We start from the raw sequence: 14,482 nt of genomic DNA on the forward strand, positions 1-14,482 counted from the left end.
AATGTTTTTAGCTGTGCAGTGAAGTATTTTGTTGACCAAGAGGTATGTTTCAAATTTGTTTCAGGATGTTCCTATTGCTGTAGTTTTCAAGGCTATGGGGGTAGAGAGTGACCAAGAAATTGTACAAATGATTGGAACTGAGGAGAGAATGATGCAACGAATAGCCCCTTCTCTTGAGGAATGCCACAAAGCAAATGTTTTTACGCAGACACAGGCTCTCAGGTAATAATCATATTTATGCTTACTGTGCTGTACTTTTTTATTTAAAATCTCTTGTGAATGTGCTGGCTGATTTTCTTATTGGAAGATAATGAAATACCCAGAGAAACTCAACAGAGATTTCAAATATACACACTTCACTTGCAAATTTTGTACAGAACTGGCTTCAAAACCCCAAAATCATAGTTCAAATCCCCTTTAAGCACGTTACTTATGTGACAGAAAGGCTGGTTTTGGACTGTATATCTGAGTGAAATATTTGATCTACTCCTTTCTCCCATGATGTTTCACTAAAAATGCTCCACAAATTGATGTTATTGAACAGTAAATATGTTCAAGTAAATTGTTTGAGTAATTGCCTAGCCAGACTTTCAAATTTTTAGAGCATCTTTTGCTAAAAAGCAGTTTTATTTGTATATTTATAATATTTGAAAACTTTTTACTTTGTGCTGTTGGCTGCAGGTGATATGCAGAGAAGTTCTTATTTTGATTTTTAATAATATTGTAATATGCCACTGAATCCCTGAACTTTAGTTTAATAGAAGTGTTGCTATTTTTTGTGGTATATTTTGTTATAGACACGCACAATTTCTTATTTGAGAGTCAATGTTATTTTCAACAGTTATGGTCTTTATGAATCATATTTAAATAAGAATGTCCATCTTGTTTGCATTTTTTCCATACTAGCTGATTTGATTACATACTAACTTTAACTGTAATTTTTCTGTTGTAGCATTGACCTCGTGTAAATTTGGTTTCCTCATAAGTTCTTCAAATGCATTTATTCGTTTGGTCCCATAATTGTGTTTTTTTTTGGGGGGGGGGGGGGTGGGGGTGGGGGGTGGGTGGGTTTAATGGTGGGTCAGGTGAATAATATGAAATGCTGCTGTTTCTGATTGCAGCTGCTTGTTTTGTTTGAAGTAATTGAAATACCTTTTCAGTGAAGAATTTCTCGTGCTGTTGTTGAGTTCATTCTTTGTTTCCATATTGTGAAGAGATTCTTGCCTGGCTTGTAAGACATAGTTTCTTACCACATGGCTGAAACCTTGCACTTACCTCGGTGTCAACTTAGTCTCCATTTGTGCTGGTTTATGTCTTAAGTGTGTTGCTGCTGCTGCTGTTCCTCTGATATGATACTTTGAGACTTTCCTTTGTTTTTTGAAAATTAAATTAGGACGCTGAAGCATTTATGTTAAAATAAGGTATATAAAGCAATTGATAATGTTACATTTACTACAGGGACTATGATTACCAAGAATAAAGTTAAGCTGAAAGATGCTGAATCTTTTACTGCATTGGATGGACCATGTGTTTTATAAGGAACAGCACTGAATTGTAGTATTAATAAAGGTGATCTGTTTTCTCATGGTAGCTATTGGTTTACTGTTACCATTGTTCGGTGTGGAAATATCTTGGAAATGGGGGGGGGGGGACTTGAAAATTCCTGTGAGCATGATGTAATTATGTATCACACTTTTAATGTTTTTGAAGTTTTTAATAGAGACATAAGTACATCTTATTGTAATGATACTATGCCTTTATTTGTAAGAACATGAGATACGTGTATGATTGGCAATTTATGTATGGTATAAAGGACAAGGTGTGTGTGAAAAAGCTTCGAAAGTTTTTATGCCATCCAAGTAAGACAGAACTTCCTAAGGTCCAGTGTTTTGCATGTAACAGTAGCCTTTCTTTTGTTGTAGATATATTGGAGGAAAACTGAAACAGAAACGGTTTTTCACACCTGCGCCTAAGAAGACTCCTATTGACGAAGCACGTGACCTGCTGGCTACAACAGTTCTTGCTCATGTACCAGTAAGAGTTACCTTCTACTTATGACTGTTTTATGTTTTGGCAGTTCACAGTTTACTAGTCTTTATTATCATTGTTTAATTGATGAAAAGAGAAAATATAAAAATACAGGAAATGAAGAAGGCAAAAGGAAATACAGTGTTATGAAAAGTATAGTTGGTATTCTCCACTTAGCAGGATGCTGAGTTGCAGATGGGCACAACAAAAAGCCTGTCAGAAAATAAGCTTTTGACCAGCAAGTTCATCACTAGAAATACACACACACACACACACACACACACACACACACACACACACACAAATGCACCCATGATGACAGTCTCTGGCTGCTGAGGCCAGACTGCTAGCAGCAGTGCATGATGGCAGAAGCAACCAGTTGGTGGGAGTAAGGCGGAGGCTGGGGTGGTGGATGGTAAAGTGCTGCTTGTGGCAGGGTACAAGTACGAGGTGGAGAGAGGGTACAGAAGCTAGGTGCAGTCTGGAGGTTAGACAGAGGGGAAGGGGGGTAGTGGAAAAGGAGAGAAGTAAAAAGGCTGTGAGTGCATTCGTGGAATAGAGGAATATGCAGTGCAGGAACAGATACAGGGAAGGGGCTAGATGGGTAAAGACAATGACTAATGAAAATTGAAGCCAGTAGGGTTAGAGAAACGTAGAATATATTGCAGGGAGAATTTCCACCTGTGCTGTTCAGAAAAGCTGTTGCTGGTGGGAAGAATCCAGATGGCACAAGCAGTGAAGCAGTCTATGAAGTGAAGAACGTTGTATTAGCGGCATGATCAACAACTGGGTGGTCCAGCTGTTTCTTGGCCACAGTTTGTTGGCCACAGTTTGTTGATGGCCAGCATGTGGACAGACAGCTTGTTGGTTGTCACACCCATGAAGAATGTAGCACTGTGGTTGCAGCTTAGCTTGTAGATCACATGACTGGTTTCACATGTAGTCCTGCCTTTTACAGGATAGGTTATGCTTGTGATGAGACTGGTGTACGTGATGGTGGGAAGGTGTATGGGACAGGTTTTGCTTCTAGGTCTATTACGGGGATAGGAGCTTTGAGGTTGGGGGCAGGTGTTGTGTAGGGATGGACGAGGATATTGTGTAGGGTGGTGGGCAGCAGAATACTGCTGTGGGAAGGGTGGGAAGGATAGTGAGTAGGTCTTACCTCATTTCAGGTCAAGATGAGAGGTAGTCGAAACCTTGGCAGAGAATGTGATCCAGTTGCTCCGGTCCTGGATGGTACTGAGTCATGAGGGGAATGCTCCTTTGCAGCTGGATAGTGCAACTTTGGGAGATGGTGGGTGACTGGAGAGGTAAGGCGTGGGAAGTCTGTTTTTGTACAAGGTTGGGAGGGTAATTATGGTCTGTGAAGGCCTCAGTGAGACCCTTGAGACAGATCTTAGGTACAGCTGTTGGCACTCTCATTGAACCATCCTTTGTCAGCCTATTCAAGGGCCATCTAGAGGAATCCTTCCTAAATGCCCAAAATCCCAAACCCCTCATCTGATTCAGATTGATTGATGACATCTTTGCGATCTGGATCAAGGGTGAGGACAACCTATCCACATTGCTCCATAACCTCAACACCTTCTCCCCCATTTCCTTCACTTGGTCCTGCGCAACCCAACAAGCCACCTTCCTTGATGTTGACCTCCACTTCGAAGATGGCAACATCAGTACTTCCGTACATATTAAACATACCAATCACCAGCGATACCTCCACTTCGACAGCTGCCACCCATTCCATACCAAGAAGTCTCTTCCGTACAACCTATCCACCCATGGCCGTCGATCTGTAGTTACGAGCAGTCCGTCTCAAAATATACCAAAGATCTCACAGAGACCTTCACAGACTGGAACTACCTACTCAATCTTGTACAAAAATAGATTTCCTGTGCCTTATCCCTCCAGTTAGTACCACCCAGGACTGGAGAAACTGGATCATATTCTCTGCCAGGTTTTCGACTCTATCTCATCATGACCTGAAATGAGGAATGTCCTACTCACTATCCTTCCTACCTCTCCCACCGAACCTACACAATATCCTTGTCCATGTCTACTCAATCCCTGCTCCCAAACCCTTGCCTCATGGCTCATATCCTTGTAATAGACTTAGATGCAAGACCTGTCCCATGCATCATCCCACCATCACCTGCTCCAGTCCAGTCACAAGCATCAACTATCCCATCAAAGGCAGGGCCACCTGCGAAATCAGCCATGTGATCTACAAGCTAAGCTGCAACCACTGTCATGACAACCAACAAGATGTCTGTCCGCGTGAATGGCCATCGACAAACTGTGGCCACGAAATAGCTGGACCACCCAGTTCCTGAGCATGCCACTCAGCACAATGTACTTCATTTCAACAATGGCTTCACAGTCTGTGCCACCTGGATCGTTGCCACCAACACCAGCTTTTCTGAACAGCGCAGGTGGAATATCTCCCTGCAATATATCCTACATTCCCGTAACCCTCGTGGCCTCAACCTTCATTAGTCATTGTCCTTACCCATCTAGCCTCTTCCTTGTTCCCATTCCAGCACTACACAGCCTTCTGTTTCACCAACACACCCATGGTCTTTTTACTTCTCTCCTTTTCCACTATGCCCGTGCCCCCACTGCCCCTGCCCTCTAATGTCCCTATTTTCAACTCAGCTTTTCCACTATATATTGTCATTATGCCATCCTGGATTTTCCATTGTTCACAAGGGAATACAGATACACGAGATCTGTTCAAAAAATTAAGGAACTTTTCCACAAAATTTTTCTGCGCTTACCTTTTATTTATTGCGCATGGTCTTCTTCGAAATACTCTCCTCCACAATTGATAAACTGCTCTGAACATTATTTCCACTTCTGGAAGCAGTCTTGGTACGCCTCTTGCTGGATTGCTCGAGGTGCTGTCTGTGAGGGTGTTTTTTTTTTTTTTAAAAGCTCATCTATCGTTGCAAATCTTCGTCCTTTCAACATGGTTTTCAGCTTTGGAAATAAAAAAAAAAGTCCACAGGGCTCAAGTCTAGAGAGTATGGAGGATTGTGCAACAGAGTGATGTCATTCATTGTGCAGTAGTCGAGCAACTATGTTGCGTTATGGTGAGGTAACACACCCGCATGCAAGTGCCCTGAATTTTCTCACCACATTTCAGGCCATTTACTTCTTACATTTTCTCGCAGGCATCTCAATATGTGTAGATATTACCATCAATTAAAAATTTGTCCCTGTGGCACAAATTCATGATGAACTAATTTTTCAGTTTCAAAAAAAAACTATCAGTACAGCTTTGACATTTGACCTCACCTGACGAGCTTTTTTTTGTCCTGAAGAACCTTTCCTGACCCATTCTGAAGAATGAACCTTGGTCTCAACATCATAACCACAGACACATGTCTCACCAGTAGTTATAATTCTCTTAAGGAACATCTCACTTTCATTTGCACTTCTGGTCTTGACTCATGAGTTGTGAGACGAACATGGCGACAACACAATGCATTTCAAAATACTGTCTCAGGATTTCATGAAATGATCCAACTGGAATGTTACTTTCTTCTGCAATTTCTCAGCCATTGAGTCTTTGATTGGCACACACAATTTCATTGACATTTCAGACATGAGTGCCATCAGTAGACATCAGAGGGTGTCCTGAATGAGGGTCATCTTCAACTTCTGTCCATCAATTTTTAAATTGTGTGAACCTTTCATAACATCAAACACGGCTTAAGTATTCATCACCATAGGCTTCCTGCATAATTTCGTATGTCTCTGTAAAGGTTTTATTGAGTTTCACGCAAAATTTAATGCAGACATGTTGCTCCTCTAACTCTGCCATCTCAAAATTCGCAAACTATACGACACAACGTTAGAGTCGATAGCTAACAGACATACAGCAATGAAACTCCCAGCAATTACACATTAAAACACAGCCATGTACAGAGATGCCAACCCCATTTTGCTCCAACACACCATTGGCGTGAAATTATGAATGTTCTGGAATTTTTTGAACAGACATTGTACAAGAAATGAGATTGACAGAAAATGCAGAATGGCTAAGCAGGAATGGTTAGAGGACAAACGCAATGACGTAGAAACATGTATGACTACAGTAAAGATAGGTGTCACCCATAGAAAATTAAAGAGAACCTTGGAGAAAGGAGGAGCAGCTGTATGAATATCAAGAGTTCATATGGCAAGTCAGTACTAAGCAAAGAATGGAAAGCTGAAAGGTGGAAGAAATATATAAGCCATCTATGTAAGGAAAGGAAGTTGTTAATAGTGTTATGTGAGAAAGAAAATAAGTATGGATAAAGATGGGAGATATGGTACTTAGAGAACAGTTTAACAGAGCAATGAAAGACTTTCATGGAAACAATGTACCTGACATTCCCTCAGTGTTGCTGAGATTTCTAAGAAAGCCAGTCATTACAAAACGATTTCACCGGGTGTGCAGAATGTACAAAATGGGGTAAAAGAATGTACTGATTCCAATCCCAAAGAAGGCAGCTGCTGGTAGGTATGAATACTATTGAAGCTTCAGTTTAATAAGCTATAATTCCAAAATACCGACATGTATTATTTACAGAAAAATGGAAATACTTGTAGAAGCCGATCTTGGGTTCTGTGGAAATGTACAATATGTGAAGCAATACTTGATCCTGCTTCTTATTGTAAAAGATAAGTTGAAGAAAGGAAATCCCACCTCTTTGAAATTTTGAAGATAGCATGTATAAAATACATGGAGCAAAAGGTTATTTACAACTTGTACAGAAACCACACTGCAATTAGAAGAGCGAAAAGGACATGAAAGTGAAGCAGTAGTTGAGAAGGGAGTGAGGCAGGGTTGCAGTCTATCCCTGATGTTATTCATTTTGTACATTAAGCAAGCTGTGAAAGAAATTGAGGAGAAAATTTGAAAGGGAATTAAAGGTTACGTAGAAGAAATAAAAACTTTGAAGTTTGATGCTTACATAATTTTGTTAGAAATGGCCAATGACTTGTGAATGCAATTGAACACAATGATTATTGTATTGAAAAGAGACTATAAGATGAATGTCAACAAAAACAAAACAAAAGTAATGGAATGTAATTGAGTTAAATCAGCTGAGGGAATAGAGCAGGAAGTGGTCCAATAATAGCAGTTTATGAGTTTAGTATTTGTGCAGCAGAATAATTGGCGATAGCTGAAGCAGAGAGAATATCAAACACAGACTGGTAATAATAAGGAAGTCATTACTGAAAGAGAGGAGTTTGTTAATGTATATGCTCCAGAACAACCGGGAAATTCAGGAAAAATGTGGGAAATTTTTTATCCAGAATAAAACAGGGAAAAACTCGGGAATTTTTTAGAATTCCGGGAGTTTTTCATTGTTTTAGTCTGTATCCCACTACTGCAGAATAATACTGCAGCAATAGAATGTAAACGAGAAAATAAAACTAAAATAAAACTTAAGTTGCAAAGAAAATGCACCATTTACAACAATAAAACACAGTAGACACAAGTGATTGCCAAAAGCAAAATGTTATGATGAAGACTATGGAATACTTCATAATAGCAAACTGCTTACAATGAGTGTGACGTCATAACTGTTTACGTTAAGTTCATTTTGAGCAGCTGCCAGTGGGCTCATGCACATGCGCAGTTGAGTTGGATTTGAGCAGTACCTACCGCTTCTGACTCCTTGAAGTGTGGCTGCAGCAGTAGCAATAAGCAGTCATGGTACTCAGAAAAAATTTTCTGGCACCTCCAAGCTGCCAGATTCGTGCAAGTGCAAAGCAGTCTGGGTTGTAGTGGGGAGGGAGATAGTGACCCGTGTTTACGTTAAGTGGTTTTGCTGCTTCCTCTTTGTTAACAGTTCACGCATCAAATGAAAACAAAACAGATTTCTGCGGCCGGGAGCTATCAAGTGAATTAAAATGCATTCACATAGTTACAGAAGGCTAAAATATGTTATTAGTTTCCATTTTCTGATTTTATATAATTTCCACATTTCTGGCAGTCAAGCATTAATCATCTTGCACAGCAACGAAGTTGTTTTTGTTGGTTTGCTAAGTAAATTTGGCTTTTATTAATCTTTTCTGCAGATGAAGACAATTTATAAGAAACGAATTGTTTCATTCCTCACTTTTGGCTAGTTTCAACTGTTCACTGACTTTCAAGTGCACTTTTTCATCTTCTGGCACGTATGGCATTATACCATAATAAAGAACCAAACATGAGACAACACAGTACTGGTACTCCAAGAAAATTTGCATCCCAAAAACCACACTGGAAAGCTTAATAGTAGGTTGGGGTCTACTTCATTGTAAATCTGGACATATGAATGTGTCCTTTAGGCCGAACTATGCATTTTACTATTGTTTATGAAATGTCTATGTTCTTGCAGTATCCTCTGATGTCCTATTTCTTTTATGATGTCATGTAAGATCTCTTAATGCTATATGTGTACGAAGATATGGGCTTTCTATGTCATCATAGTTGCCCACATGCAGTAATGCCTGTTTTCTGGTGCTCTCTCGCAGCTACTGAAACAAACCCATGTCAAAGAGGTCGTGGGAAAATATTGCTAATAGTTCTTTGAAAAGCGTAATTATCAAAGGAAATTTGCTTTTACACAAGATGAATTATACGTGCGAGAATGTACAATGAATTACTTAAATCACAGAGCATTTGACTCTCATTTCAAACTTAACAATTTGAGTACCAATCACTTAGAACAATTTTGAGCCCAAAAGAGCAGACATTAATGTCATTATTTAAAATTTTACGGGCACATTTGTGGGATGTATCTTAAAGTGTAACACACGCTAAAAAGACCAGTATTATATGTAAAAACTTAACTTTTCTTGTAGCTTATTAATCTTCAAGATCAATATTATTTGTGAAAGCTTAGCATGTCTTGTAGCTACACTATGTACATTAATTTAAACCATTAACTTTTCCTAATTACGTGTTCATGCTACTTAACAGTGATGTTGCCATTGGCTGACTACATCACATGTCCTATGATCTGAATATCTGCTGTCATTGGATGGCAAGATCATGTGAAGTGAGCTATGATTGGCCTACAATAGCACTTTGCAATCTTTATTTCAATGCTTCGGTAAACTAGAACCCAAAATCAGAACCCAAGATCGGCTTCTACAAGTATTTCCAATTTTTTGTAAATAATTAATGTCGGTGTTTTGGAATCATAACGTATTAAACTGAAGCTTCAATAGTACTCATACCTGCCAGTGCGTGCCTTTTTTGGGATTGGAATTAGTACATTCTTTTACCCCCATCTTGTACATTCTGACACCAGGTGAAATAGTTTTGTCATGACTGGCTTTCCAAAAACCTCATTTGCCAGTAATTATACTAGCCTCAGTGATGTTATTCTGCAGTTGTTTGATGCAGAGGTTATGCCATTACACAGTTTTGGCAAATTCAAATTCTGCAGTAAAATGACTGGTGAACCAACGTACACAAATGTAGAACCTCCCAGCTTGGCAAGGAATAGGGAAAAAAAAATCATTTTGGGAAGATCTTTGATGCACAGCAATATGTACGCTGCATATTTTCATATTGCGATACACTGCATATTTTCATATTACGAAAGTACAAACTCAAATTCCACCAAGCAAAGCATGTTAATTTCTGCCTGGCAACAAAAAAGGGCAGACGGTATTTATATTGGGAATACCTTTAATATTGCCTCCATTGCCATTCAGTTTAATGAGATTGCAATTTCCAATATGACCATCAGCAAAGCACAGGGCCAAAAATTCTCATATTGTGGTGTTAACTTAAAGGAATCATGCTTTTCTCAAGGCCAATTCTAAGTCGTGCTCATGAGTTGGATAGCCTCAAAATTTGCTCATTTATAGTCTGAACAATAAAACTACAAATATAGTGTATAAGCAAGTGCTATGAAGAAAAGAAATATAAATATGTGTAGATGCAGTAAAAATTAAATTTCTAATCAAGTTAAGTAACATTTGATTCTGACATAATAATGTTGTATTGTATCGTTCATTAATTAATTTGGTATGCACTGTATACATAATACATTTAACAAAATATACATTTTTATATATCTGATAGAGAAAATGCTCGTCATGCTGTCAAACTTGTGATATATTCTGACCTGGAAAACGCTGTGTATTGCAGCTAGCAAAGTTTTTTGGAACATAGTTCCAGGAAAAGTGGCGATCTGTATAATATTGTAACTTATTCCAGTATACACAATTATAATTGAATTTAAGTTGTTTATTTTTATTTTTAGATGTTTGGTTTCGATCTTCTAAGAGATAATCTTCAGATCTTACATTCCTTGATGACCGTAGGGACCATAGAGACCATTGGCATAGAGGAGGTCCATATGTGCACATGTCGAGAATACTGCAGTGTTCTCCATGACTGCACAGATGGATCTGCTCCACACTAACGGTTCCTACAATCATCAATAAATGAAAGACTTGAAGATAATCTGTTAAAAGATAGAAACAGGTCACCTAAAAATAAGAATAAACAACTTAAATTTTATTACAACTGTGTGTGTATTGAAAAAATTATTGCAGCTAGTGCTCTATATTTGTGTAGAAAATTATAGATTATGTTCCTGCAAATAATCATATTAATGCAGAGTCTATTATGTTGTTATTGGCGTCCATCATTATGCAGCACTGTAAGTTTCACCCATTCATTGATCATTCATAAACAAAAAGATTCATTCTGCTATTAGCTTATCAACAACACTTAGCAAAAACAATTGATTTTGTAACTTCGCTAGTTGTAGTAAGATGGTTTCCTTATATGTAAGACATTCATGGACTTTGCTGTGCACTGAGGGACGCATATATATTTTTCCAATGGGGGCAATAGCATTTAAATGCTAACATTACTCAACTTTGACAAAGTTTTATCATTTTCTTTTATAATAGGTACAGTTTTCTGCACGTAGGAAGATTGTGTAGGCATATTCTGTAAATCTGAGAGTGAGTGTAGCAGTTGGGCGGACTTTGAAAATAATTGAACAATTTCTCAACTGCAGGTTGAAAATTTCAACTTCAAAATTAAAGCAACATACACAGCATTGATGGTCCGCAGAGTCATGCAGGCAGAAGTGGATCATAATCTGATTGATGATCCAGACTATTATGGTAACAAAAGACTGGAATTAGCTGGTTCACTTCTGGCACTGATGTTTGAAGACTTATTCAAGAGATTCAACTGGGAGGTAACTAGCATTCAATTTCTAGATTTATTTTAGTATTTCAGAATAGTACCAGTGAATGCCTTGTGCTGGTAAAGATGACATTCAGTTTAATATTATTTTTTCTATGTGGATCTGCCTCTTTATTTTATATTAAAAACTGATGAATCTTCAGCCTTTGATTGTCATCAGCATCTGCTGATTTATTTTTGAACTTTATATCATATTAATTATATTTCAGTACTTTAGCAGAAACACATTTTTCCCAATCCCCCTTCTCTTGTAGCTTTTATTTTCTCAAAAATCATTGCCTAATGGTGATAATTAAAGAATGACATGTTTTGGAACCTTGTGTGGCCAACAGGCTTACCACAATGGTGACACTGGTTCCATCAGATCACTGATGTTAAATACTGTTGGGCATAAGTAGAACTTAGATGAGTGACCGACCAGGTGTGCTGAGCATTGTTGGCAAGTGGGGTGCGCTCAACCCTTGTGAAACCAGTTGAGGTGGTAGTTGATTGAGAATCAGCAGCTCTGGTCACAAAAGCTGATAACTGCCAGGATAGCGTTGTGCTGACTATATGCCCTTCAATATCTGCATCTAGTGACGCCTATTGGCTGAGGATAACAGGGCAGTCAGCTGGTGCCGTTGGACCTCCCAAGGCCTGTTCAGATGGTGTCAATCTTGGGTGGTGGTTGTGGTGGTGGTGGTGATCATGTCTGAGGTTTAAAGTGTCTGTATTTGAAATGAGAATCGTATGTTAATATTTGTTGTTAAAAATTGGTTGTAATTTTTGTGTTGTCGTTGATACAAAGTTGAGACAAAGTAGAGGATGTTGTTTGGTGGCCAGTGTCCTCTTCCTACAACACAACTGCACACATGTATTAACAGGGTTACTTATTAACAGAACAAGGAGCTACTTATCTTAAGCTAGTCCATGTGTTGTGGCACAAGTTATTCTGTAATAGTCCACATTAACCTTACTGCTGGTGAAGTAAAAGTCCCACTATGTACACTACTCTGGTTGCTATGTACTGACTGACTCTGAGCTAGAGACTGTGACTCTGACGGGCTGCGACTCCTACTACGACTGAGCTGGCTGACTGTGACGGACTGGCCCTCTGGTCTGTGGCGGCGATCTTAATACTGGCAGTTGAGATGGCATTGTTGGTGTGTTGCTTGCGTGTCTGTCTTTTGCCTCTCTCCTAATAGGCACACTTGATTCAGCGCCTATTATTGATCTTCTTGCAACCTCTTTACCGGTGTGCTGGCGACAGCATACACCAACACAGTAATCTCTTAAAACCTGGAAGGTAAAACTTTAAAATCTGTTTTAAGCATAGTCCAAGACAAGCTACTCATTATCCAGGAATGCAGATTAAATAAATACAACAGAGCAATAATCAAAAGCTGGTAACAGAATCTAGAAGTAGATATGTTGACAGTGATGATAGTTAAGACAGCAACATTGTACTATAAACTGATTGATGGTGAGAAATTTCCTGGTACGTTAAAACCTTAAGTCATACTGGGGTTCAAACCTGAGACTTCTGCTTTTTGTGTGAAAGTGCTCTACCAATTTAACTATCGAAGCATGGCTCATGATCTGCCCTCACAGCTTTACTTGTGCCAATGGTGTACCTCATCCCTTTCTTTCCAAACATCACAGAAGTTCTCCTGCGTGCTGTGCATGGCTACCATTCCTGAAAGAAAGGCTTGTTGCAGAGACATGGTTTAGCCACAGCCAGGAGAGGGGTGGGGGGACTGTTACCACAATAAATTTTTACTCTGTAGCATAGTGTATGCTGAATTGAAACTTTGTCGCAAATTAAAATTGTATGTCAGACTGGGGGTCATGCTTGGATAGCACAGTCAGTAGAGCACTTGTCGGCAAAATGCAAAGGTCCCAGGTTTGAGTCTGGTCTAGCACACAGTTTTAGTCCGCTAGGAAGTTTCAAATCGGCACACACTCTGCTGCAGAGTGAAAAATCATTTTGGAGCTTAATGGTGAATTATGAAGCAATGGCCACAGTCATCTGTGTGGCAAGAAGAAATTTAGTGGCCCAGAAGTAAAGGGACAACAGTTGGTCCAGTACTTCCATGGAATGAGTCCATCAAGGAGGAGAAGCCCGTCAGCAAGAGGAGGAGGAGGAGGAGGAGGAGGAGAAGAAAATATTTGTAGATGGTGTCAGATGGAGCTACAAGCAGAGGATAGTGGGGATGATATGGACAAAGAATGGAGCACTATTAAAAATCCTATTTTGACAATAGCACCTAAAATACAGGGGAAACAAAGATAAGTATGAGTGAAGAGTGATATGATGACAAATTTGGCAAGCAGCAGAACAGAAAAAGAAAGCAAGTTTGAAGTGCTTACCACAGAACAAGAGGTCTAATCAGGCATTATGTAATGCTGACAGATGAAGATGACGTCCTGGTGGGATGGAGAGAATATTTAAAGGGAATTTTGAAGGGCAGTCCTCTCAGGTGTGAGCAGCTACTGTATTACACTGCAGATCCATTGGTAGAAGAGGCCATACTAGAGGAAGTACAGAAGGTAGTGAACTGTCTAAAAAATTACAAGGCACTAGGAACTGATGGAATGACTGTAGAACTTTTGAAAAAAAATGGGGAATTGGACTCTATAAGCCAATTCACAAACTTATTAAGATAATACAGAGTCAGGAGAGAATTCCAGAAGATTGGACCTCAGGTCTGGTTCAACCAATACATGTAAGAAAGGTGACAAGACTTGTTTGAATTACTGAGGAATTACGCTGCTGAATGTAACCTATAAAATTCTCTCTAGCAATATCTACAACAGGCTACCTCCATAAGCAGAAGAGATTCAGAGAGAATATTAGTATGTATTTTGGCCTTACAGATCAACTGCATATCAGGTATTTTTGCTGTGGCAAATACATGAAAAAGCACACGAGTATAATATTGAGCTTTATAACCTCTATGTAGACTTCAAGCAGGCATTTGATAACTCTTGACAGGGCAGAAATATTAACTGGTTTTTTACCGCTTGTTATGCCATCTAAAAGTTTTTTCGTTCATTCCAGCAACATTTACTGGTTCCAGGGCTGCAGTGCATGTGGATGAAGAACAAAATAATTGGTTTAGCATTAGTAAAGGAGTTGGGACAAGGGACACACTCTCTGCAGCATTTTCCAAACTTTAATCTTGAAGCAGCCATTCAGAAATTTCGAATATCTAGTTACATAGTCACAAAGTCAACTCAGATATGTGCATATGCTGA

The 14,482-nt window shown here is 39.0% G+C and overlaps 1 protein-coding gene across 2 annotated transcripts in view; it reads left to right on the forward strand.

Moving 5' to 3' along the window:
* The window catches only part of LOC126100625 (DNA-directed RNA polymerase III subunit RPC2), a 178,484-nt gene that overhangs the window by 82,703 nt on the left and 81,299 nt on the right, over positions 1–14,482 (forward strand). For both annotated transcript variants that reach the window (XM_049911251.1, XM_049911252.1), the window contains exons 6-8: positions 65–222; positions 1,923–2,034; positions 11,052–11,237. In XM_049911251.1, the coding sequence (XP_049767208.1) occupies positions 65–222; positions 1,923–2,034; positions 11,052–11,237 (456 nt within the window). The remainder of the gene's footprint in view (positions 1–64; positions 223–1,922; positions 2,035–11,051; positions 11,238–14,482) is intronic.

The sequence above is a fragment of the Schistocerca cancellata genome, chromosome 9 (assembly GCF_023864275.1).
Source record: "Schistocerca cancellata isolate TAMUIC-IGC-003103 chromosome 9, iqSchCanc2.1, whole genome shotgun sequence".
Taxonomy (NCBI): domain Eukaryota; kingdom Metazoa; phylum Arthropoda; class Insecta; order Orthoptera; family Acrididae; genus Schistocerca; species Schistocerca cancellata.